The sequence below is a fragment of the Struthio camelus genome, chromosome 6 (genome assembly GCF_040807025.1).
Source record: "Struthio camelus isolate bStrCam1 chromosome 6, bStrCam1.hap1, whole genome shotgun sequence".
Lineage (NCBI taxonomy): Eukaryota > Metazoa > Chordata > Aves > Struthioniformes > Struthionidae > Struthio > Struthio camelus.
In genome coordinates, this window is record NC_090947.1 from 19,690,646 (window position 1) to 19,717,323 (window position 26,678).

Sequence of the window (26,678 nt, forward strand, 5' to 3'; positions counted from 1 at the left end):
GCCCTTCTCTCCTGAGTCAGAAATGTCTATAGAGCTGGAGAGTGGGTGTGGAGAGGAGTCGCCTGATTCGGACCGCTTCTACACACCTCCCTCTTCAGTGGAGATCTTTGAGACTGCTTCATCGACATCCTACCACACACCACTCAGTACACCTGAGCGCTACTCCACACCATCTGAGGGCTCAGGGTACAGCACGCCGCCCGAGCGCTACTCCACGCCATCTGAGGGCTCAGGGTACAGCACGCCGCCCGAGCGCTACTCCACGCCATCTGAGGGCTCAGGGTATAGCACACCACCTGAGCGCTACTCCACACCATCTGAGGGCTCTGAGTACAGCACACCACCTGAGCACTACTCTGTACCCTTTGAGGGTTCAGAGTGCAAAGCACCACCAGACCACTACTCCACACCCTCTGAGGGCTCCCGTTCCCCCTTAGGGGACAGCACACCACCTGAGCGCTACAGGACACCAACTGGGGAGTATGTGGATGCCCTGGCCACACTCCCTCACTGTGAGGGGAGATGGCATCCTTCAAACCAGCCACAGGCCGAGGTGTTTAGGACCCCCTGTGAAGCCCTGGAGCCATCAGGCAATGAGATGCCACCTCTGTTCCTCAAGACATTGAGCAGGAGGAGGCTGTATGAGGGCAGCACACTGAACTTTGTGACTGAGGTGGTGGGTGTGCCTGAGCCAGAGGTGAAGTGGTATCACAATAAATCTCTGCTGGAGCCGGATGAGAGAGTGCAAATAGAGAAGGATGGGAACAGGTGTGTGCTGGAAATCACTAACCTCCGGAAAGCTGATGGAGGGGACTATCTTTGCCACGCGGTGAACATTGTTGGGGAAGCTAAAAGCATTGTCCAAGTGGAAGTTTTATCTGAAGATGGGCGATCACTGGCATTGCCACCCCCTGTCACCCACCAGCATATTATACACTTTGACTTGGAGCAAAGCACTTCCTCACGGTCACCCTCACCACAGGAAATCCTCCTGGAAGTGGAACTGGACGAAAATGAGGTGAAGGAGTTTGAGAAGCAAGTCAAAATTGTAACCAGCCCCGAGTTCAGCCTAGATAAAAAGAGCATGGTGGTTTCCCTGGATGTCCTTCCACTTGCCCTGTTGGAGCAAGCTGCGGGCTTGGCCACAGAGGAGAGTGAGGATGTAAAAATTGATTTCCAAGTGACTGAAATGCCACCCCGTTTTGCTGTGCCCATTATAGATGTGGTGGTCAGAGAAGGCTCAGATGCAGTGTTTGAGTGTGCAGTGACGGGTACCCCTGTCCCAGTAGTGCAGTGGTTCAGAGGTGACACCTTTGTGACCCCCGACGTGGGAAAGTATGTTGTGAGTCAGAGGGAGGGCCTTCATAGTCTGAAGGTCCAAAACGTAGGTCCTTCTGATGGTGGCAGGTATCAGTGTCGGGCAATTAATAGGCTGGGAGAAGCAATGTGCAAAGGGTCTCTCGTAGTCACAGCTCCGCAGGGAGCAAGCACTAAGGCAAGCAGTGAGACAGCCACAGACAGTGCTCCAGACAGGCCCCAGAAGTGTGACTTGTTTTTAAGAAACACTGTGACCCCAGGTGACCGGGCAGAAATAGAGCCGGAGTTTGAGTTTGAGCCACACACTGATGACTTGCAGAGAGCAGTCCAGCTGGTGGCAGTTACTGAACAAGAGCAGGAAGTGGAAGGGGAGCAGTGTGTCAATATTAATTTTGATGTATTTGCAGAGCCATCCCAAGAGGAACAGGTTGAGCTTAGGGCAGAGGACTCAGAGAGCTGTTGCTTTGAGTTCCAAGTCACAGAAGCTCCTCCCAGATTTCTCAGGCTTATTTCTGACTACAGTACGTTTATAGGTGCCTCAGTGTGTTTCCAGTGCCTTGTGACTGGTTCCCCCCACCCAAGTGTCAGTTGGCACAAGGATGGGATGTTGTTGGAAGGGGACAGGTACCGTGTGCAGGAAGAGCAGGGAGGCTGTCATAGCCTTACTATTGAAAACTTGACCCAAAGTGACAGTGGGGAATACAAATGTATAGCTACTAACAGAGCAGGAAGTGCTGAAACTTGTGCTGTGTTAACATTGTACTAGATTTCCATACCTGATTTCAGAGTCTCTTTCGAAACACTCAGCATGTTTGTGTTGTTGTTCACTGTGTAGCACTTGTTTTAGGGGCATTGTTTACCGTCTCTTTAGGGGTGAAATTCACTCCATGTGGGCGTATTTCTGTCTCACCTAAACTTGCTTTCCTTGGGGAATTTAAGTGAGATTTAGGTTGTGCATAGGTCTTGTGCACACTTTCTGCACCAAGGTATGTTTCAGACTCCTCCCAAACTCCTTACTCGTTCTTGTAAAGATATTTTAATTGACTCATTTATGTAGGACTCATTCATTTCATATATTGTATATATTCCTGTGTTTCTGTAACAGTGCAATCATTATAAGTTTTAGGTAGTCTAGAAGTCACCTGGAAATGTAGAAATCACCTTTTTCTTGTAACTTAAAGGTGTGGAATACTAATTTACACTTGCTATTTAGTATGGATGTTGTTCCATGAAAGAACTCCTAAAATTGGTATTCCCCCTTCACACAATGTTCTGTCAGAAAATGTGAGTATCTGATTCAAATCCTGTAAACGTTTACAGTTTCTATCACTGCAAAGCTCTTAAATCCATGGGCCTCATTCTTCCAACTCATGGAATCCAATGACTTTTTTTAAGTCAACAGAATAATGTAGCTGCAAAGAAAAACAATGCAATGGGATGGGAATAAAGTTTTGCTTTAGTAGAGACTGTACAGGATTTTTTTCTCTATTACCAAGTAATAAACATGCAAAGATATTTTGTACTGTATCTTTAAAAGTTAAAAGGAAAGGAGAGGGAGCATAATAAATCAATGATGTAACTGTAAATTTATTAAAATAATCTTGGTTGTCCCTGTATTCCAGTGTCATTCATAAAAATTGCATAGCAGTAAGAAAGCAAGAGATTTTTGTGCAGTATTCTTGTTCCACATTAGAGCTAAATCTCTAAAGATTCCTTTTTTTATTAGTAACAGTTAAGTGTGCTATGTGTCAAGATGACCAGAAATAGGATACATTCAATTGTTACCATCTGTGGCATTTTCTCAGCAGAAAAGATTTTTACATTAATATTCTCAATAGGAATATATATTTTTGTATTTAAACTAAACTAATACAAATATTTAGGAGGAAGGATCAGCAGTAATTGAAATAATTAAATCAGAATTAAATTAATCCAGCTTACATGGACGTTGATAAACTAGTTAAACAAATATTTTAAAAATATAAAAGTTATTAATTAATTTACAGGAGATATAAAATAAGTCTCTAATGCCAGCTTTCTAGTAACCTATATATCAAAGCGGAATGCTAGATTCAATGGCCCTGAATTGTTGCTTTACACAAAAATGATATGTGTTCTGATTACTTGTTATGTGAGGTTCAGGTTATTTACAATTTGCTGTCAGTTGCCTTTCAAACTGCTTTGAGGAGCATGGTGATTTTAAATATGAGAGAACTATTCCCGTAGTACATCCAGTTATGTTAATGCATGTTCTTATATCTGGGTGTGATGTGTCTTCACACAGTGGTTAGCCTCAAAGACTCCATTATCTTTCAGGACTATCCCATCACTTATTTGGGATAGCCAGTTTTGATCAAAATACTCATTTTGCCCGATTGTGCTGCCCCACTTACCTTTAAACTGCAGAAGTGGTAAGTTCTCATGACCCAGCACATGGGAAAATGACCCAAGTGGTTAAACTATTGTCAGTGTGTCACTTATTTGAGTTTCTTCCCATTCATGACCCCATAATAAATACTTAAAATTTGTATGTGAGAGGTAATTGCAATTTCTCATAGGTAATGGTGGTAGGAAAGAGAAGTGAGAGTGTCTGATCCAACATTGTCCTGAGTAAGAACTGTTTCATAATGTGTCCTTATCCATTCCTTGTGCAGATGTGTAGCACTAACTGATTCATTAGACAGCACAGGTCCCCAGGGAAGTTGACATGAGTTGTTTTGTTATACATCAGCTGTGATATGAAAGGTCTTTTTGGTTCAAAGCTAATGAGGTCAGAGGGCCTTTGGTCAGGTCCTAAGCAATTATAATGTGCTTGATTTCTATGTAAACCAATAGACATTTTTAGTAGAAAGAGGCCTAAGAAATCTTAGATCCAAACAGGTCAAAGTTCATGTTCACATCTGAAATATATGGCCAGGCATCTGTATCTCTATTTTAAATGTTTATGGTTTACGTACATTTAAAAGTCTTGTTTTAAATGTCCGTTTCATACATTGGCCAGGAACGCTGTAATTGTTGTATGAAGAGCCAAAGTCTGACTTAAGCTACACTGATATAAATCTGGAATAATTCTGGTTTTGAATAAACTTACTCTGGGGCAATCAGTATATCTTAGAGCCACATTTAACCATCTCTCTCCAAAATTTTGTGCTTTCATAAGAATTACAAAATTCACTATTTCATTGTCAGGTTTAACAGCTTCATTTTTACAAACTAGATATCTTAAAAAGAGGATGAATGATGTTAGTTTGTCATCAATGTGTATTGAATGTTAACAAGTATGATAAATTTGTGAAATAAAAATGTTAATTATATAAGTCCGTCACTTCTTGTACTTTATTCATTTCACAGGCATAGCTAAAATATGGAGAAGCATCTGTATAGTTTTTCTGTCATAAATATGCAATATGCAACACCCAAAATGTATTAATTTTTGCCACGTTTCTTTGTGTAAAGCCTTTGCGTATGTATTAGAAAAGATTCCACTCTGCAATTTTAATACTTTCTTCCCAATTCTACCCTCTTCTGCTATCTGTCCTCACATTTACTAGTACTAGTGTTTCTGTTGAAGCTGCCATACTGGCTTTAACAAGGCTGACAGATAACAGTAAAGTGCTAGTGTAATACTTTTTCACATAAGCTCCTCTCTGCAGGTAGTTGCTGTATGCACTGTGCTATCTCATGTATATTAAGAGATTTTGGGAAAGCTTAGTAACTGCTAAAGTCAATGAGAAAGAATTGGGCATGATATTTTTTGCTATTTTCTATATTTGTTCTTGGAGTGCAGCAAAAATTATCATCTCAAATGTTTTGGATCTTTAAGACACTGTAGTTGAGAACATATTGAGGTTCGCCATTAGAGCGCTTAGAGACTTTTATTCACTCACTGTTCTTTTTTCTTTCTTTTTCTTTTTCTTTTTTTTTTTAACAACGCTCATGTTCTTCCAGTGTCAAATACTGTGGGGTGTGGCTGAGCAAACTTGGCTTAGTGAGAACGGCAGGATTTGGTTTCTAAATGTTATCTTTGCGTCGTACTTTTCCTGGATATTTTGTTCTGTTCCTGGAAATCATAGAATTCACTGATGTTTCTAGTGTCGAGGGTCTGCAGAGGACAACATGTGCTTCCCTTGATGTCTTCTTCTCGTTTTTAAACCACCATTAGAGCAAAATGGGCCAACACACACGCAAAAAGGCTAAATCCACAAAGGCAAGGAAAAGAAAAACCTGAAGGTTCTCTGTCTTCTTTTTCTCTGGTATTGCAGGAGTTTTCATATGCAACATTATTTCAGAAAGGGGTTTAAAGGTGCAAGTTAAATTAATGACATTAAAGTAAGAATGTAAACTCATGATTTTTGTAATAACTGTGTTTTAACCACAAAGGTCTAGTGACAAAAGCAGGGCAAAACTGGTAAGGAAAGGTAATATCTTGTATTAGACAAATAAGTGAGTTGGAAGAGGTGAACTAACCATACCAGGAGAAAGGCTCGTGTGCCCAAAAGCTTGTTTTATTTTTCCACTCCTAATTCTGCCATTCTGTTTTTTTGTGGTGTTGTGGATTAAAACAGGGCCTTAGCACTGCTCTGCTGTGCTTGTTTGTATTATTGTGCATATAAATATGTATGACACATACCACTTTAGTTATATTTGTCAAATGCACCAATGCTGGATTGTTGGATACTCTAGGGGGTATGTCTGACCCATACCATGCTGCCAGATTTAGAGAGCCTCCCATGTTGATCTAGACGGGAAGTTCTCTGGTAACCTGACAGCATAGCATGTCTCTAAGCTTGGAAGGGTATAATTAATACAAAGGGGTCTCATGTTCCTTGCTAACTGCTGTACAGTATTGAGAAAGCCTCCAGATATACAAAAAAGTTAAACTAACAGAGCCATGTATTGCTATTCATTGCTTATAGCTATCTGCAAGAGTTCACTTAAATATTTTAGTAAAATTGAACAATCTTTTTTCCATACAGACATCCCTAATACTCTTATTTTGTCTGCTGAGGAAGGAAGAAGAGAAGGTTACAGCAGCGGCCTTCAATTGCCTGATAGAGATAAAGCACTTGAATTTGAGCCTGAAAAATCAGTTTATTCCAGCAAAGCAAAGATGAAAATGGAGGAGGGGGGCAGCGTCCCTGTTTTCCTCAAGCAGGTGTCGAATGTTGAAATCTGGCAGGGAGACGTAGCTAGGCTTTCTGTTACTGTTACTGGCAGCCCCACACCCAAAATCCAGTGGTTTTTTAATGGTGTGAAACTAACTCCATCCATGAATTGTAAGTTAGTGTTTACTGGCAATGACCACAACCTCATCCTCCCATATGCTGGTGAGCAGGATGAGGGTGAGTACACATGTGTGGCCAGCAATGTGCATGGTGAAACAGCGTGCAGCGCCCACCTACGCGTGCAGCACCAGATACCAGGGGCCCCTCGCTTTGTCAGGACACCCGACAGTGTGCAGTGTGCACCGGGCCTCAATGCTGTCTTTGAGTACACCGTGGCTGGGGAGCCATACCCCGACGTGCAGTGGTTCAAGGGGAGCGAGCGGCTTTTCTCTGATGCGCATCATTCTGTTGTTCACCACCTTGACGGCTCAGGCTCCCTGACAGTACAGGACTGTGTGGAGGAAGATGGTGGCATCTACACATGTAAGGCACTCAACACCCTGGGTGAGGCAGTGTGCTCTGCTGAACTCCTGGTGCTGCCTGAGGATCATGCTGTGTGCAGGCAAAGCCCAGTCTTGCAGCACTCGGCAGTGGCGGAGGACCAAAGCCCCCTCTCCTATGAGGAGGCTGTTGAACTTCCCACCATGGAAGGATCACTTAGCCTTGAGGCCGTTCAGGAGCCCCCGGCTCTCCTCCAGCTCCAGACAAGCCAGGCAGAGCACGTGCTGCCCAAGGAAGGCATCCTGCCTGGACTGCCCCCAGCCTGCCTGGCTGTGCATAGTGTAGAAGAGATGCTTGTCCAGGTGGCGACAACACAAGAGAGCAGCAGACTATTGGCAGAGCTACTGGAAACCCTACCTGCTGGCTCCCAGGTTATGGTGCCTGGAGCAGTGACTGAGGCACAACTATTAGGCTGCCTTGGGACTGTGGCTGTGCAGATACTTTTGCCCAAAGAGCAAGTCATCCCCGATGCAGCAGAGCAGATGGCTGGTCTAAAAACAGAAGCTTCCCAAGCCCTCCTCCAGGTGCCAACCACCACTGAGAGCTATGCCATAGATGGTGGCCACGCCCAGCTCATAGAGGGCTTCCAGGCAATGCAAGGTGAGCTGAAGGCTGAACCCAGATTTCCCTCCAGGTTGGCCTGCACTGTGGACCGAGTTGTTCCCCTGGAAAGAGTTTCTTCCCTCGAAGCAGCAGAGGAAGATTTTACTGCAAGAATCCATGAAGGACAGGCTGTGAGACTTCCCTTGCAGATAGAAGAAAACCCGCCCCTGGAGGACGAGCATGCCATTGATCTAACCAGGCCATCTAGGCAGAGTCCAAGAGCAAGGAGACAGCCCCATGAAGCAATGCATGTCCACCAACTCCAGGCAAGCCAAGTTCTTACCAAAGAGAACGAGCTCAGTGCTCAGGTTCCCAAGAGCTGCAGCTTAGACATAAAGTCTCAAATTAGAGATGCCCTGAAAGCTGCAGTGGTAAGTGAGCAAAACCTCTTATTTTCAGAATGGTTGACTGATAAAGAAAGCGTTGAAGTACAAACAGTAAAAATTAGCAGGGAACATAAATACACCCTGTGCACCTACGTTGTGACCACAGGTGGGCACACTCCCACAGAAATATCCATCTCCCTGGGAGAAGTCAATATTCAGACAGCTGAGCAGAAAACAGAGCTGAAGGAGGCTTTCTATTCTCTTATGTATGAAGAAAAGCACCTCTTGACAGATGAAAAATCCAAAGCTTTGCCAACCCAATCCAGTCCATTTCTGCTTGGAAAATTCTGCAATGAAGCCTCATGGAGAGATCACTCCAAGCTGGAGCCCCAGCAGGCTGAGAGGACCATGGAGGCAGAAATACCCCTGGAGCAGCCTTTGTCTGCAAAAGGCATCAGTATTCTGATGGGGCAAGGTCAAATCAAGGATGTGGGGGCAGCTGCAGCCACTGCTGATGTAGAGGCTGCAAGTGTTCCAGTTGAGAAACCCACCAAAATATTGAAAAAGAAGGAGAAAAGAGAGGAAATACACGAGGAAGAGGACAGAGAGGGTCTGGAAACTAGAGATGGGAAGTTAGAGGATAAGCTGGGCAGAGAGAGTTGTCCCATCATATGCAGCAAACTGGTCAATACTGTTGTGGAGGAAGGGGAGAATGTCAATCTGGTGTCTGTGATAACAAATGCCAGAGAGGTGAATTGGTACTTTGAGGGTAAACTGGTGTCTTCAGGCCACAAATTCAAGTGTTTGCAAGATCAGGACACATACACACTAGTAATCAGCCAAGTATGCAAGGAGATACACCAAGGAGAGTACACCTGTGAGGCACTGAATCAAGGTGGAAAAGCAGCAACAGCAGCAAAACTCACAGTTGTTAAAAGAGGTTGGATTATGGGGATAAAAATACTGCCTTTCTAATACACTGTCCTACTAATGAAACTGGACTCTCTCTAACTGCATCTGTGGATACAGATATGATATTACTGTCATCACAACGCTAATCAGGGGGTCCCCTTTCTGGATTTATAGTCTCCTTTTGCCACATTTTAAAGTTTTATTTCCCTCACTCACAGTCTCTGGTGAGGCACTTAGTTGCTTCATGTTCTTATCATACAAGCGAGGTCAGGACGGCATGTGCCACAGTGCCAACCACTCCTGGCCATAGCCACGTGTGAAGTGGACATGTTCTTCCCACTTTTCTCACTGCACCCAGTCTTTAGAGTCATTGCACTGTTTTAGCATGATTTCTTGTCCACACTATCATTTCTCACTGCTCCAGGGTAAAGTGGTGTACGTCTGTATCATGTCGTTTCTGCACATTGTTATTGCACCATGCTGTTTTGCATTTTTCCAGTTTTTCCAGGATCTCTGCTTTGTTTTCTGATGCCTTTCTGTGCCACAACACTCTCTGTCCACTGAGGCTAGTGCTACTTTCGTTTCTTGCAGTATGTTTTTTTCTTTTACAGTCACTTTCTGTGGATTGCTAGTAAATCACCCATGTTTTCGGCTGACTTCACTAACTGCTACTTTCCAGAATGCTGGCAGGCAGGGCTTTGAGTCACTCTGTGCTTCTGATTTCAGTTGCACCAATCCTGAGGAGAAGGCTTGAATCCCTGGAGGTGGCAGTAAACCACGTGGCCAAGTTTACCTGTGAGGTAGAAACTGCTCCCAATGTCAGGTTCCAGTGGTACAAAGCGGGCCGAGAGATATATGATGGGGACAAATACTCCATTCGCACCTCCAACTACCTCTCCACGCTGGAGATCCCAAGGCCTCAGGTCGTTGACTGCGGAGAGTATAGCTGTAAGGCTTCCAACCAATATGGCAGTGTAAGCTCTACAGCCATTTTAACAGTAACTGGTAAGTCCTAAGCCGTTCTCCTTTTCTGTAAAATGTCCTGATATATTGTACAGCTTTCACCAATTTACTTACCAGGGGTCTTACTTGGAAGGCCTCTTGATTTACATTGTTCTATAATATCCGTGCCTAATTTTGGCAGGCGCAAACAAAGAGAAAGAATGATTTTGAGAATGCCACTTTTAGGTGCTTTCTGTACTCAGAAAGAGGAAGTAGTGTGACAAGTTTCAGGAGGGAAGTAAGAAGGGCAACAGAGAGAGTGGGAGGAACCAGATCTTCAGCAGAATGAGATTGCTTTGTGAATACATTTTTGAAGAAGGTTTATTTAACCTTCAGATAATAAGCTCTTAGATCTGATTTCTTTAGTTTAATAATCACTGTGTGACTATCCTAGCACCTTACACTTATCCTGCAGCTATACTTGCAAGACAGGCTCTGCTTACCTGAATGTGTGTGTGTCATGGCCTGATGGGAAGAGTATGTGAGGGGGGAAACAGACCATCCTAAACAAACAAAAGAGGGTTCAAAGGTGTTTCTCAGTTTAGAAAGGGTTTTCAATCTATTGAGAAGTATGCAATTTACTTTTTTTTTTCTAACATCTGTGGGCATTCAGTGTATGGCATTTTTTCTTTCTTCAACTTTTCTTTTTGTATGAAGATCTTTGCTAAGTGCTAGACTAAAGAAGGATGCACAGACTGTGAACAGTGTACAATCTTGACAGTCTTGGGTGAACGGTACGCAAACTTCTCAGTCTTGGGGGAGGAAGCTCTGGCTTTATGCTTATTTCCTTGGGTTTGTACATTGCTCCAGAGAGTCAAAAATGCCTTCAAGCTCTCAGGCAATATACAGACTCAAGAAGTATAAAACCAAAAGCCAAAATTTATTATCTTCAACACCTCTTGTCTCCTTCACTATTGGCCTCTTTTGCTTTAGGATGTCTAATGGTAAACCAACCCCTCCTGCTCTCTCTTCCTGAGAGAAGAGATGTGGAGAGACAGCATAAGCTCTGGTCCGCACCTCTGGATAACATTGAACCCCTTTGTTTTGCAGAAGCACTTCCACCAACGTTTCTCACCAGACCTGAATCTATCACTACTTTTGTGGGCAAAAGTGCCAGGCTCTTCTGTACTGTTTCGGGCACTCCAGTCATTGACATCGCCTGGCAGAAAGATGGCACAACCATTTCACCTTCGGAACGCCACAAGATCTCCAAAGTGGAAAATAAGCATGTGTTAGAAATTTCCCTTCTCACCACCAGTGACAGAGGGGTTTACACTTGCAAAGCTTCCAACAAGTTTGGGGCTGACATCTGCCAGGCTGAAATGGTCATTATAGACAGGCCTCGATTTATTAAAGTTTTGCAGTCTGTGCAGTCAGCAGTCAATAAAAAAGTACGTCTTGAGTGTCAGGTAGATGAAGACAGGAAAGTAAGTGTAGGGTGGACAAAGGATGGAAACAAAATCCCTCCAGGCAAAGATTATAAGATTTACTTTGAAGACAAAATAGCCTCGCTTGAGATTCCTCTGGCTAAGCTCAAGGATTCGGGCCATTATGTATGCACAGCTTCAAACGAGGCAGGAAGCAGCTCCACTTCTGCCAGCGTCACAGTCAGAGGTAAGATAGTCTTAGATCCCCTTTGCCTTTGCTCCTTTTGGGTTCCCCATTTCTTCTTTTGCAGGTGAAAGGCTTCCCTGGGCTCAAGTCATTTTGTAAACTCTTCTCAGACCTTCCATCAGGTCCATTCACCTCTTGCTTATTTCCCCCCTTGCCTTCTAGTGCACTGTGGAATGCACTGTGTAATGCACAAATTTTTCAGTATTTCTTTCGCCAACCAGATTGAAAGGTTACTTCTGCATGGAGGGGTGAGATGGAGGGAGAGGGCTGGAGAGACCATGAGAACTGTGGCTTAGCAAAGATTATGTTGATCTTTTCTGAAGTCATGTTTTGTTCCTCTGCTAGTAACCAGTCTCTCAAAGCTTCATATTTCAGGCTCTTTTCTTTTCTTTTCTTTTCTTTTCTTTTCTTTTCTGTCCTTTTTTTTAGAACCACCATCATTTGTGAAAAAGGTCGATCCATCTTATTTACTGACCCCAGGTGATTCTGCACGCCTTCAGTGCAAAGTCAAAGGGTCTCCTGAAATCCAGGTTACTTGGTTCAAGAACAATAAGGAAATCCGTGAAAGCAACACCCAGAGGATGTCCTTTGTCAATTTTGTGGCTGTGTTAGATATTTCCGAGATGAAAGTTGATGACAGTGGAAGCTACTCATGTGAAGCTGTAAATGAGGTTGGGAGTGACAGCTGCACCACAGAAGTGGTTGTTAAAGGTCGGTTCTTCCTGCCACTGCCAGTCAAATTCTTGGGAAAAGCCTTCCTTTTTATGGCATGGGTGACTAATTCTTTCTTGCTGCTTTTATAGAGCCTCCCTCTTTCATCCGAACACTCGAACCAGCAGAGGTAGTGAAGGGAACAAACACTGTCCTTCAGTGTGAGGTTGCTGGCACTGGACCATTTGAGATTAGCTGGTACAAAGACAAGAAACAGATTCGCAGCAGTAAAAAATACAGATTGACCTCTCAGAAGGCTGTTATTTCTCTGGAAGTGTCCTCCTTTAATAGCGCGGATGTTGGTGAATATGAGTGTGTGATAGCTAATGAAGTTGGGAAGTGCATATGCAGTGCAACGTACATCTTGAAAGGTCAGTGGGAGAGAGAAACTCTTTCCACTTACTGCAGGGATTGCCAAGGACCTCTTGTTTCTTGAAATGTCATTTCTTTGGGTTTGTGGGTGGCTGGGGGAGGGTGGAAAGGGGAAAGTGTCGTCGTTTTCTCTTAAAATTTTGTGTACATCTTACCTTTATCTGCTATCAAACCTCTGAATTTGAAGGCTACCTTCGTCCGTCCTAGACATTGGGCTTTAAGGGTCATGTGTTAATCTCACAGCTGGGGAATGCGGCTCTTCCCCATGCCAGCACTTTAGCCAGATTGCGCCATGTACTGCACAGAGTGTTTTATAAAATCATCTTTGAGCAGCGGGTTTCATGTGATGATGTAGTAGCAGATGAGTATTTCTTTTTGTCTCTCTTCTTTGAACCAGAACCACCATCTTTTGTTAAGAAAATTGAAAATGTGACAGCTCTGGCTGGAGATACTATTACGTTACAGGCTGTGGTGAAAGGGTCAGAGCCTATTTCCGTGATATGGATGAAGGGAAAAGACATTGTTCAAGATGATAACAAAGTGAGAGTGACATTTGAACATGGCCTAGCAACACTGCAAATCGCTGGTGTCCAGCTGAGCTCTGGTGGCAAATACTCCTGCGTGGCTGAGAATGATGCAGGGAGTCAGTCATGCTTTGGGGAACTAACAGTTAAAGGTAGTGTAGGAGCCCTCTGACCCCCTGCAATGTCTCCTACATGAGAGGAAGAGCAATTCCCTTTTGTCCTTAACACCAGTTCTTTAATTCTGTTGTAGAACCTGCCAAAATCATTGAAAAATCCGAAGTGATTCAGGTAACAGCAGGGGATCCAGCCATTTTGGAATACGCTGTCACGGGCACGCCAGAGCTAAAAACCAAATGGTTCAAAGACGGAAGGCCACTACCTGCCAGCAAAAAATATAGGATCAGCTTTAAAAATAACATTGCTCAGCTCAAGTTTTATGCTGCCGAAATGCAGGACAGTGGCGAGTACACCTTTGAGATATCCAATGATGTGGGGATCAGCTCTTGTACTACCAGCTTTACTGTGCTAGGTTGGTACTTGGCTCTTTGCAAAGAGCCCTGCTATGCTGCTCTGAGCCCAAGAGACCCAGAAGCAGAACTACGTGACTGTTTTGCTCATGTGTTGCTTTCTTTCATTCTTTTCACACCCAACAGATCGCACTCTCCCTCCCTTCTTTACTAAACCACTGAAGAATATTGACAGCGTCATTAGCGCCTCATGCCGCCTAGACTGCAAAATTTCTGGATCTCTTCCAATGACTGTCTCTTGGTTTAAGCAGGATACTGAGATCACTACAAGTGCCAAGTACACAGTACACTTTGCAGAAGGGTCTGCGTCTTTGGAAATAAAACACCTAGACACAAGTGATGCTGGGGTTTACATTTGCAGAGCCACAAACTCTGCTGGTAGCAAAGAGAGCAGTAGCACTTTGTTCATAAAAGGTTTGGCAATTTGTTTTGCATTTCTTTCTTGTATACTTTTTTTTTCACATGATAATACTTTTCTTCCCCCTAGTGCAGGCCGTGTGTCTTACTCTTGACAATTGTTTCTCTTCAATGCAATCTAGAGCCACCCAGCTTCATTGTAGAACCAGAATCCAAAGATGTACTGCCTGCATCAACCGTACGTTTCAAGGGCACATTTAAAGGCACAACACCACTGACAGTGAAATGGTATAAAGATGATAGTGAGCTGGTGACAGGAGGAGCCTGCTACATTATGACAGAAGCATTAGCGAGCTACCTGGAGCTTTATGCGGTCAAACCAACAGACTCAGGAAAATACACTTGCAAAGTCTCCAACATAGCTGGTTTAGCAACATGTAGTGCAAACTTGTTTGTAAAAGGTTTGCATTCTCACTCTCTTTTTAACTTCTTTCAGCTGCTGGACTGATCCCAGTGGCACTCTTTGCTGCCTTCTTTATTCTTAATGCTTTTCTTAAATCCACAGAACCTGCTGCCTTCAAGGAGAAGCTAGAGCCAACCTATCTGGTCAAGAAAGGTGGATATGTTGAGCTGACCTGTAAAGTCACTGGTACCCCTGAGATTAAAATCACGTGGTTCAAGGATGATAGGGAGCTAAAAGAGAGTGACAAATGCAGGATGTCTTTTACAAAATCCACAGCAATACTCCGTCTTATGGAGGTTGAGACTGAAGACAGTGGAGAATATATTTGTGAGGCCAGAAATGATGCTGGAAAAGATATTTGCAGTAGCGTTGTTACAATCAAAGGTGTGTGTGACACCCATCCACCCAACCTCTTTGTCTCTTTAAACTTTGTGCAGCTTTACAGGCTTCCAAAGTGTGATTAATACAAACTGTGCTTTTTCTTTTGCACTGTAGAGACACCTTATTTTAGCAAGGAGTTTCAATCCATGGAAGTCTTAAAGGATTCCGATGTGGTTTTGGAGTGCGAGGTGCTTGGCACACCTCCCTTTGAAGTGTTTTGGGTGAAGGATGATAAACCCGTGCGGAGCAGTAAGAAGCACAGAATAAGCATTGAGAAATCTTTCATTAGCCTTCACATTTTCAGGTTTGATGCTTCTGATGTTGGCGAGTATCAGTGTAGAGTAACAAATGACGTCGGGAGCTGCCTCTGCAGTTCGGAGGTCACACTGAAAGGTTAGTGCAAGCTGCAGAATGACGCTGGCAAACTCTTATCCCAGTGTGGTTTCCATACCGCACTGCCATGCATCAGACCTGTACTTACTTAGCCTCTTTCTTCCTGCTAGAGCCCCCGCAGTTTTTGAAGAGGATAGAAAACATTAGCTCCCTTCGAGGGGGCACAGTTGTGTTTCAGGCTGCCATTAAAGGCTCAATGCCCATTACTGTGTCCTGGCTGAAAGACAACGATGAAGTGATTGAAGATAACAATATCAAGATGACCTTTGTAAACAATGTTGCCACTCTTCTGGTGAGGTCTATTGACCTGAAACATGATGGGAAATATTTCTGTCAGGCTAAAAATGAGGCGGGAATTCAGAGGTGTTCTGCTCTGTTGACTGTCAAAGGTTGGTCCAGCCACTGTGTGCTTGCAGTGATCTCAGATAGTTGTGATTTTTACAGACTGTAAAACACAGACTGTGTGATTTTAACACACTTCTCTATTTCCCTTTCACAACAGAGCCTGCTACAATCACGGACAAGGCCGTGTCAATAGATGTGACTGAGGGAGACCCAGCAACCTTGCAGTGTAAATTTTCGGGAACTAAAAATATTACAGCCAAGTGGTTCAAAGATGGCAAGGAACTGACTTTAGGCCCGAAATATAAGATCAGCATTACAGATACTGTCTCAGTCCTAAAGGTGCTGCATACAGAAAAGAAAGATAGTGGGGAATACATATTTGAGGTTCACAATGATGTTGGGAGCAGTAGTTGTTCTGCCAGCATTAATGTCCTAGGTGTGTATGGGCTCTCTTTTATTATTGGTTTTACAGATATACTGTCTTCTCCTGAGTTGAGATCTACCACAACTGTAGCTGAATTTAATACTTTATCTTTTTACTCTGTCTTGGATAGATCTCATTATACCACCTAAATTCACCAAAAAGCTGAAGAAAATGGACAGCATTAAAGGGTCTTTCATCCACCTAGAGTGCATTGTGTCTGGTTCACATCCAATAAGTATCCAGTGGTACAAGGATGGCCAAGAGATAACAGCAAGTGATAAGCACAAATACTCTTTCCATGATAATATTGCCTTCCTGGAAATCAATAAGCTGGAAGGCACAGACAGTGGCTCTTACACCTGTGAAGCAACAAATAAGGCAGGAAGCAACCAATGCAGTGGTTTCTTAACAGTCAAAGGTTTGAGCTCCTTCTTTCTCTAATGTTAGGCCTCTAATTCAAAATTTTGGAATTCTCCTGTCTCAGAGTAATCCTCTTTCTTCTTTTTTACCTGTTATAGAACCGCCATATTTTGTGGAAAAACCCCAGTCCCAAGAGGTTGTGCCCAATGCTAGGGTTCAGTTCAAAGTGCTGGTGAAAGGCTCTACTCCTCTACAGATAAAGTGGTTTAAAGACAGCCAAGAGGTCCTTTCTGGAGCCAATCGCTCTGTCTGGAAAGATGACACTTCTAGTGTGTTGGAGCTCTTCTCAGCTAGGACTTCTGATTCCGGGAACTATACTTGTCAGATAAGCAATGATGTGGGGACAGCAACTTGCAAAGCAGCTCTGCATGTGAAAGGTGTGCAACCCAAAGTTCTCATCTTTTTGGTTCTGATTTTTTCTTGTAGTTTGGGGGAAGGGGGGAGAAAATCCCTGTATTTCCTCAAACGACTTTGAATATTATAAAGCCTTACCTTTTCTGTCCATCTTCTAGAGCCCCCTAGGTTTATTCAGATGCCTACTCCTGTAGTAGCTTTGCGTGAAGGACAGTCCACCACTTTGGAGTGTCAGGTAGTAGGCACACCAGAGATCCATGTCACCTGGTACCTGGATGGGAATGAAGTGACTGATCGAGCTAAGTACGGCATCTCCTTCATAGACGGTTTAGCCACTTTGAAAGTCACTCAAGCCAGTGTGTTGGATAGTGGGATTTATGTCTGTGAAGCCCACAATGACGCAGGTAGTGAGAGCTGCAGCATCGAGCTGAAAGTGAAAGGTTGGTTGTGACTATCTTGCCTTCATCGAGCCATGCCATATGGTGGGCGTGATGGAACAGAGGAACCTTTTCTCCCTTCATCCTCTCAGGCTACTCTCCACCCTCTCCTTATTTCTCTTTATAGAGCCTCCAACATTTGTTCGGGAGTTGAGACCCACCGAAGTGGTGAAGGGTATGGAGGCCACACTCGAGTGTGAGGTGTCTGGTACTCCTCCATTTGAGGTGAAATGGCTGAAGAATAATAAGGAAATGTTCAGCAGCAAGAAATATGCCATCTCCACCAAGGAATCAGTATTTACTCTTAATGTGACTAACTGTGATGTCTCGGATGTTGGCGAATATCAGTGCATTATATCAAATGAAGGAGGGAGCTGTTCTTGTAGTACAAAGCTCAGCTTGAAAGGTCAGCCCCCTAGGAAGCATACCCCAAACATTCAGTCCCCTAGCTGTAGTGTGACTTGGATTACCTTATATGATCTCTTTTTCCTCTTCTCCCTTTCCATGGCTTCTTCAAACCACTAACAAAACCTCCCACTACAGAACCACCATCCTTCGTCAAGAAGTTGGAGAATGTCACTAGCATTTTAAAGGGCTCTGCATTCTTCCAGTGTGTCGTAGCAGGCGCTCAGCCCTTATCTGTGTCATGGATAAAAGATGAGAAAATATTGGAAGAAGACAAGTACCACCATATTACCTTTGAGAACAGCGTGGCCACACTGCAGCTTACCAATGTTGACCTCAGCCACCGAGGGAGGTACACCTGCCTGGCAAAGAATGAGTCCGGAGTGGAGAAGTGCTTTGCTTTGCTTTTTGTACAAGGTGTGTATGCCCATTTGAGCTCATCCTGGAGGAGTACTTGGGAAGTCAGGCCCTTCTCTATGTGACTAACTGCCATTTTTGTACGCTTTGTACCTCAGAGCCTGCACGGATCATAGAAAAGGCTAAATCACTTAAAGTCACTGAAAGAGACCCTGTGACTTTGGAGTGCACTGTGGAGGGGACACCAGAACTCCGAGTAAGATGGTACAAAGACGGCAAGCAGCTCCTTCCCAGTAGATACTACACAATGAGCTTTGAAAACAATGTGGCCAGTTTCAGGATTGAACCTGTATCAAAGGAGGATAGTGGTACATATGGTTTTAAGGTTGAAAATGACTTTGGAAGTAGCACCTGCGAAGCTGTTCTGACTGTGCTAGGTTTGTACTGTCATTTGCCAAATTTGCCAATCTAGCAGGGAGGAAACGTAAGAAAATCTGTATTTGTGAAAGACAGGCAGGAAGGTAACCTGTGTGTTTTTGCTATTTTTTGTGTTGGGCAGATCAATCAATTCCTCCCTCATTCATCAAAAAGCTAACCAAAAAGGATACCGTACTGGGATCTTCTATCCGAATGGAGTGCAAAGTCTCTGGGTCACTCCCTATTACTGCGAAATGGTTTAAGGATGGACAAGAAATAACTGACAGCGCAAAATGTAGAAGCCTCTGCCATGAAAACACCATGTCACTCGAGATTGCAAACCTAGAGTTGGCAGACACGGCAAATTATACATGCAGTGTGTCTAATGTTGCCGGGAGCGATTCTTGCAGTGCTGTCCTGACAGTGAAAGGTTTGATAGTCTTTGATCACTTCTTCTTATCTGTGATAGATGCTTGGAAAGGACCCTAAATCTTCAGCTAACATAACAACAGTCTTACACCTTTTAATATTAACATTGAAATCTTACTCTCTCCATTTTCTTATTGTGAATATTTATCCTCTTAAGTTTATAGTGCCTCTGTTTAGCTCAATCTCTCATTTTTCTTCATTCTTAGGCATTCCTGATGTAACTGAATATTTCTTTTCTTTAAAAACCACAGAGCCACCAAGCTTCTTAGTAAAACCTGAAAGCCAGCAAGTCATTCCAGATTCCACAGTGGATTTTAAGGCCACACTAAAAGGAACACCACCTTTTACAGTAAAGTGGTTCAAAGAAGACCTAGAACTTGTATCTGGACCAACTTGTTTCATTGGGATCGAAGGGTCAACTGGGTTCTTAACACTCTATTCAGTGGATACTTCTAGGAGTGGACACTACACTTGCCACGTTTCAAATGACGTTGGCAGTGACTCTTGCACTACAACCTTGACAGTAACAGGTGTGCACTCTTTCTCACTGTATTGCTGTATTTTTATCCATTTCTTTTCTTTTCTCTTTGCCAAGTCTATCCAGCTCAGTGATCTTTGAAACACTACCAAGAGAATCCCCTACTCTGTGTCTGCAACCCACATTTATTTGATTTATTCTTTTACCTTCTTGTTCCTTTTCAATATTAATTCAGACCTCCTATCCCACTCTTCTGGTTTTTTAGAACCTCCCAAGTTTGTTAAGAAGCTAGAAGCTGCAAAAGTAGTCAAGCAGGGTGACTCGGCCCGGCTTGAGTGCAAAGTGAGTGGATCTCCAGAAATGAAAGTAGTGTGGTTCAGAAATGACCATGAAATTGTTGCCAGTGAAAAATTCCGGACCTCATTCATTGACTCTGTGGCCATGCTTGAAATGAATCATCTCAGCACTGAGGAAAGCGGTGACTACATCTGTGAAGCTCACAACCCTGCTGGCAAGGCCAGCTGCAGTACCAAAGTCACAGTGAAAGGTTAGCAGTCCTCTTTTTTTCTGACTACATCCTGTTAATTTTTCCCTGGTTGTTTCCCAAGCTCAGTAATCCACAGGAACATGAGATTATTTCAGGGACTGACTTTTTCTTCTTGTTCTGTTTGTTTCTTGAAGTCCCCATCCCCCTTCTGCTAGGGCCTGAACAAGAAAGTTGTTGTCCTTAGTGCGGATGTGTCCTAAGCTAGCTGTTCCTCCGCTCCATGACTGCTAAAATCCAAGACAGATCATAGAGGGATCTGCTCTATCATGGAGCTAAAATGTGAAGAAAAAGAACAGATCCAAACTCTGATCAGTGTCAGTTTTACAACCTGCATTTGAGACCACTACCTGATAAATGGGACCTGTATCCTCTCTGCCAAGGGTCACCCCCCTCTGTTTACCTTTGCTGCAGCAATGCTAAGAGGCCTGGTGCTGATTGCTCACCTACCTGCAAGGTAGTCTGAGGTCATTTCATGGTGTGCCCAGAAAATAAGGAAAGGCTTTTCCCAGGCTATTGATTTTTCCCAGCAGTCTTGTGGAAAGCTGGTATCAGTAAACTGCATTTTAGCCAAATAACTCCAAATGCCTTTCTAAAAATGCTCCTTTCTTCCCTCGGTAGAACCTCCTGTCTTTAGCAGGAAGCCTTCTCCAGTAGACATGCTCAAAGGGACTGAGGTTAGCCTGGAATGTGAGATTTCAGGAACACCGCCATTTGACGTTACCTGGTACAAAGACAGAAGACAAATCCGCAGTAGTAAGAAGTATAAGGTTACAGCCAAAAACTACCATACAAGTGTTCACATTCTTAATGTTGAAGCGGCAGATATTGGTGAATATCAGTGCAAAGCTCAGAACGACGTAGGAAGTGACACTTGTTTTTGTACTGTGAAGCTGAAAGGTAAGATATTGGCATGTATGCGTTCTACAATGCTGCCAATGGCACTGCATTGCTCTTCTCTTATGCAAACACTGAATGTTTACTTCAACTGCATGTTTCTTGTCCAGAACCACCAAAATTCCTGACAAAAATAAACAGCGTGACTGTTGTGGTTGGTGAACCGGTGGAGTTACAAGCAAGAGTGGAGGGCTCCCAACCAATATCTGTGCAATGGCTTAAAGACAAGGAGGAAATAATTAGAGAAAGTGTCAACACGAGGATCACATTTGTGGAGAACGTTGCAACTTTGCAACTCACATGCACAGAGACAAGCAGTGCTGGAAAATATATCTGCCAGATCAGAAACGATGCTGGAAGTCGCGAGTGCATGGCTACCTTAACTGTTCTAGGTTGGTAACAAACACAAGTTCATAAGAGTTCTTTTTAAGTTAGGAACTTGATGATTTAGTGTCAGCTGCATGCTTTGCTTATGAGCCTCAGTTCAGAACAACCAAAATAGAGAATCTTTGTACTCTCAGTAAGTAGTAGTCTGGAATTATTTCTGGTCATCCAGTGAGAAGAGTGAAAGGAACCACAGGCCCCTTCACTGTGTTGGGATCTAGCTGACTGCAACTTTAAGTGCTGTCTTCTGCTCAGGCCTCCTTAGAGAGGAACAGACAGGTGCATTTTACTCCAAGGAGTTCCAAAATATTTTTATGTCATTTTGGAGACTGGATGAAATCTCCTGGCTAGGGCAGCATAAAGGATGGGAAAACCAGAGCTGAAAACATTGCCCAGCCCAACAAACTGAGATATCCTTAGAATCAAATGTATAGGTCCTATCTTATAGTGCTACAATACCTGTAGCTACTACAGGTCAAATCAGGTTTTCACTATATGTGTTGCCTATCTCTCCTTCCAGAGCCTGCAGTCATTGTAGAGAAAGCAGAGCCAATGAGAGTTACTATAGGAGATTCCTGTACTTTGGAGTGCAAAGTGGCAGGCACACCAGAGCTTTCCACTGGCTGGTTCAAGGATGGAAAAGAGCTGACCAGCAGCCACAAATACAGAATTACTTTCCTCAACAAAGTATCTACGCTTAAAATTATGGATGCAGAAAAGGAAGACGGCGGATTGTACACTTTCGCAGTGCAGAACGATGTGGGGAAAAGCAGTTGCACAGCCTCAGTTGATGTTTTAGGTTGGTTGCATAGTTTGTCTTCTGTCTTTTACCAAAACTTTCTTTTGGCCATTTTCTCTTTTCTTTCCTCCAGTCTTTCCCTCCTTTTCTCTCTAACCGTGAATATATTATATTTTCTTATGCAGATCGAATCATTCCTCCTTCTTTCACAAGAAAACTAAAGGAAACCCCCTGTGTCCTGGGTTCCTCAGCGCTGTTGGAATGCAAAGTGTCGGGTTCACCCCCTATTTCTGTTACCTGGTTCCAAAATGGACTTAAGTTAGTCAGTGGCGATAAACATCAAATCTCCTTTTCAGATAACCTATGTATTTTAGAAGTGAATTCACTCAGCTCCTCAGATACTGGAACTTACACATGCAAAGCTACCAACATAGCTGGGTCAGATGAATGCAGTGCTGTATTGACTGTACAAGGTCAGTATATGACAGTCAGCAAGCTCTCCGAGCTATTCTTTCCTCTTTTCCTCTTGAAATTGCCTATGGTCTTTTGTAAGTATATCGTGGGGAAATTATGTGCTGGAAAGTAAAGATATTGCTCTTTATCTTCAAGTGATGTGTAAAAATACCAAGATTATTCTGCAGCAACCTAGCTTCATCTCTTTTTTTCTTTTATGTATTTAGAACCACCTTCTTTCGAGAGGGCACCTGAGCCTCTGGATGTCTTGCCAGGCACAAGCATCACTTTTACAGGTGTTATCAGAGGAACCCCTCCTTTTAAGGTGAACTGGTTTAGAGGGGCCAATGAACTTATGCCAGGGGATAAATGCAATATGTACTTGGAGGACTCCGTTGTGGAGCTGGAGTTATTCGATGTGTCTCCTCTCCAAAGCGGAGAGTACACTTGCCTAGTGACTAACGAAGCTGGCAGAGCAAGTTGTACAACACACCTTACAGTAAAAGGTTTGTAAAGATTGCAGCCCTCTATTTGTTCCCTTCCCTCCATTTGTAATGCTGTGGTCAACACTTGTGGCTTCTTACCATTCATTAGAGCCAGCTGTTTTTGTGAAGAAACTGAGTGATCAGTATGTGGAGCCTGGCAAGCCCATCATCCTGGAGGGCACCTACACAGGTAGCCTGCCCATCTCTGTGACATGGAAGAAGAATGGCCACACCATCGCTCAGTCTAAGAAGTGTAGCATAACCACCACAGAGAAATCCTGCATCCTAGAGATTCTTGAGAGCACCAAAGAGGATGCAGGAGAATACACTTGCCACGTTGAAAATGAGGCAGGAAGAGATGTCTGTGAGGCTGTAGTCTCTACCCTAGGTGTGTGCTCCCTTTGCCTCTTTTTCTTGCTTATTCTTTTCAGTGTGTGCTTTCCAAGGTCTGGCACTATTAATAAGCCTATTTTTTTTTTTTTTAGAACCTCCCTATTTTGTTACACATTTGGAACCTCTTGAGGTGTCAGCTGGGGATTACACAACGCTGCAATGTCACGTTGCTGGAACACCAGAAATTACTGTGTCTTGGTACAAAGGCGATACAAAACTCAGGTCTACTCCTGAGTACAAAGTGTTCTTTAAAGATAATGTTGCTACACTCATTTTCAACAAAATAGTTAGCAATGACAGTGGAGAATATATCTGCAAGGCAGAAAACAGTGTAGGAACAGCATCTACAAAGGCTCTCTTAACAGTTCAAGGTGATAATTTTATATTAGCTTGCTCCAAACTTTTCTTTACAGTGCTTTTTCTCTTGCAAAGCTGTCAAAAGAGGTTGGTTCCTGGGGCATATTTATCTTTTACTTGGTTTTTCCAGAGCGTAAACGACCACCTTCTTTCGCAAGAAAATTAAAGGACGTCGAGCACCCCGTTGGCTTGCCCCTTAAATTTATGTGTCGACTCAATGGCTCAGAGCCCATTACTGTGACTTGGCATAAAGATGGCGTGCTGCTAAGTGATGACCACAATGTACACACATCCTTTGTAGATAATGTTGCAGTGTTGCAGCTGATGAAAACTGAGATGAATCATACTGGACAGTACTCCTGCACGGCCACCAATGCTGTGGGCACTGCCACCTCTACTGCTAGACTAACAGTGGCAGGTGTGTTAGCTGGCAAAGCTTTTGCCTGGATCACAGGCTCCTTTTTCTCTTTTCATGCATGCAGGAACATTTGTGTGTTGGATGGACTTTTGCATGAGCATTACACTGTTTTCCTGTGTTTCTAGAACCCAAGCAAGCTCCTGTCTTTGATATCAAACCAGAATCTATTGATGTGCCTTTTGGAGAAAGTGCTGACTTTGAATGCCATGTTATTGGAGCCCAGCCAATACACATCACCTGGTCCAAGGATGGTCGGGAGATCCGAACTGGAGGAAACTTCAATATTACATTTGTAGCCAACACAGCTCACCTTCGAGTGCTAAGAGTGGGCAAAGGAGACTCTGGCCAATATACTTGCCAAGCTAGTAATGAAATTGGGAAAGACTTTTGCTCAGCCCAACTTAGTGTCAAAGGTATTGAGATTAAGTCATCTTCATTCATACATTTTCTTTGTCTTGGGTAAATTTAAGAGACCTCTTTGTAACTGAGTCTCATCTTCCACCATTTCCAGTTTGGAAATACATAGAAAGTAGCTTTTCAGAAAGCCAACACTATACAATGAGGTGACTCTTCCTTCTTGCCACGCTGCATGACAGTGGAAACCTTGTGTGCCTGTAAAATCTCTAAGGGACCACATCTCTGAGGTCTCCTTGCAGAGCTGTTTGTTTGGAGACTTGCATATGGTACTCTCCCTGCTTTTTACTTTGTCATTTGAACTTAAACTACAATTACAGTGGTATTCATACATAGCAATTACTATCTGGGAAATTACATATCACTAATGGGAAACATATCACTATATGGTAAAATATCTTGCTGGCATCGGTATCTCTTTCAGCTTTACTAAATATTTCAATTTGAGGTCTGCATTGCTGATTTAATCTAGACTATGAATCAGTTAAATTCTTCACACGGAAATATATTTTAGAGGCGTGTAAGCAAGTGAAATTGTCCTTACCGTGTTTCTGCTGCACCTGGGGAAAGGTCTTGGGGGTGAAGGGTTTGTCAAAGCTTTCATGCTGGCCTGGGGACATTTTCAAAGGTAACAGCAAAATTCCCCTTGTCTGGAGCAGTCATCCTTCACATGTCTTTTACAGTGTGGAGCAGTAGCCTCCAGTGTTGGTAGAACCTAGATCTAGCTGTTGTCTTTGCCTGCTTTTGTCCTTCTTGTGCCTTTTCTTGAGAGAAAATGCACCTTAGGAGTAGATCCAGTTGCTGCAGCAAACTCACTTTGTCGTACCCCAAGACTCTTGCGCACCCCATGACTTTTGCTTAGCACTGTAGTTTTCACTTGGCAAACAGGCGCACTGTTATTCTCTACGCGCTCATTTTGTTTTGCAGAACCTCCCAAGTTCATCAAGAAGCCTGAAACTTTGCGGTTCGTGAAGCAGGGTGACACAGTTCAACTTGAATGTAAAATCAGTGGCACGCCAGAGATCAGGATCGTGTGGTACAAGAACGATCAGGGACTCCAGGCGAGCGACAGGCTCCACATGTCCTTCGTAGACTCCGTGGCGATGCTAACCATCTTGGGTGCCAGCACTGAGGACGCTGGCGATTATATATGTGAAGCCCATAATTCTGCCGGCACCGCCAGCTGCAGCACTTTGGTCACAGTGAAAGGTTAGCAGCAGTGCTCCACACACCACCAGAATCCCCAGCCCACTCCCAGCTGCACACTCCCCTAGAGAGGCAGCTGCTGCTGTGGAAGTCAGTGGCTGCTGGGACAGTGTCTCCCCAGCTGCTCTCATGTTCAAATGCTGATATGGGTAAGCAGTAGAGGCCAGGCAGGAAATGGCGGTGGGTGCTCAGCGCTGTGCGGCCGCTCCGTTGCCTCCCTATTTAAGTCAAGTGCAAGCTGAGTCAGGCAAGGTTGGCAGGTCCCAAGGGAAGAATGGAACAGATGGAACACCAGCCGTTGTAAAGGAGCTGGGCGCAGTTTGCAGCCATCCCTCTGCCTCCTTTTTATGCACAGTGATCCTAGCAGGAAGGAAACTTAAGAAGGAGGAGGGGGCTGTGGTGCTGAGCCTCGCTAATAGTAACTTGCATGACTGGAAAGAGGCGGGGAAGGCTGGAATATAGCCCTAGAGAGAGGGTAGAGAGTAGCTGTTGGGTAGAGGTCAATGCAGCAGTGGATCTGGAGGTTGAGTCAAGTGTGTTAAGCTGGGCAGCCTCATGCTAACTCCAAACAGGTGCAGAGGTGTCACATTTTCTGCCCTTGGAATTTGGAGTGTCGGGATGACTTGCTGGGAGCTGCCGGGGGCTCAGCATTTTTTGGAGGTGAGGCCACATATTTGGAGGCTAAATATGGGTTTACAAGGATAAGTGTAGGCCCACTTCCTGAATATGTTGCCTCCTGCTGCTATACAGAAACCCACCCAGGGAAGCATGCTCATGCATTCTGATGTGATTCTTTTTTATAGAACCACCTGTTTTTAGCAAGGTGCCGAGCCCTGTGGACACTCTTAAAGGCTCAGATGTTATCCTCCAGTGTGAGATAGCAGGGACTCCACCTTTTGAGGTGGCTTGGTTCAAGGACCGGAGGCAGGTCAGGAGCAGCAAGAAATTCAAGGTGACGGCAAAGCACTCCATTGCCAGCCTTCACATTCTCAGTCTGGAAGCTCAAGATACTGGGGAATATCAATGCAAAGCCATGAACGAGGTGGGAAGCGACACTTGCACCTGTCCAGTGAAATTCAAAGGTTTGTATGCTAGAGGACTGACAGCACCAGCACCTTCTTTTCCTGACCTCCTGCCTGTCCCACCTTCAAGCA

The 26,678-nt window shown here is 44.0% G+C and overlaps 1 protein-coding gene across 1 annotated transcript in view; it reads left to right on the plus strand.

The window, feature by feature from the left end:
• TTN (titin) overlaps positions 1–26,678 on the plus strand; it is a 243,634-nt gene that overhangs the window by 44,042 nt on the left and 172,914 nt on the right. The window contains 33 exon segments of the mRNA XM_068949560.1: positions 6,294–8,852; positions 9,551–9,829; positions 10,877–11,440; positions 11,870–12,151; positions 12,244–12,522; positions 12,921–13,199; positions 13,298–13,576; positions 13,701–13,988; positions 14,114–14,392; positions 14,497–14,778; positions 14,890–15,168; positions 15,279–15,557; positions 15,671–15,949; positions 16,068–16,355; positions 16,456–16,734; positions 16,870–17,151; positions 17,276–17,554; positions 17,692–17,970; positions 18,069–18,347; positions 18,470–18,757; positions 19,008–19,286; positions 19,500–19,781; positions 20,400–20,678; positions 20,786–21,067; positions 21,580–21,858; positions 21,984–22,271; positions 22,479–22,757; positions 22,846–23,124; positions 23,222–23,500; positions 23,617–23,904; positions 24,030–24,317; positions 25,246–25,527; positions 26,328–26,606. Of these exon segments, the coding sequence (XP_068805661.1) occupies positions 6,294–8,852; positions 9,551–9,829; positions 10,877–11,440; positions 11,870–12,151; positions 12,244–12,522; positions 12,921–13,199; positions 13,298–13,576; positions 13,701–13,988; positions 14,114–14,392; positions 14,497–14,778; positions 14,890–15,168; positions 15,279–15,557; positions 15,671–15,949; positions 16,068–16,355; positions 16,456–16,734; positions 16,870–17,151; positions 17,276–17,554; positions 17,692–17,970; positions 18,069–18,347; positions 18,470–18,757; positions 19,008–19,286; positions 19,500–19,781; positions 20,400–20,678; positions 20,786–21,067; positions 21,580–21,858; positions 21,984–22,271; positions 22,479–22,757; positions 22,846–23,124; positions 23,222–23,500; positions 23,617–23,904; positions 24,030–24,317; positions 25,246–25,527; positions 26,328–26,606 (11,844 nt within the window).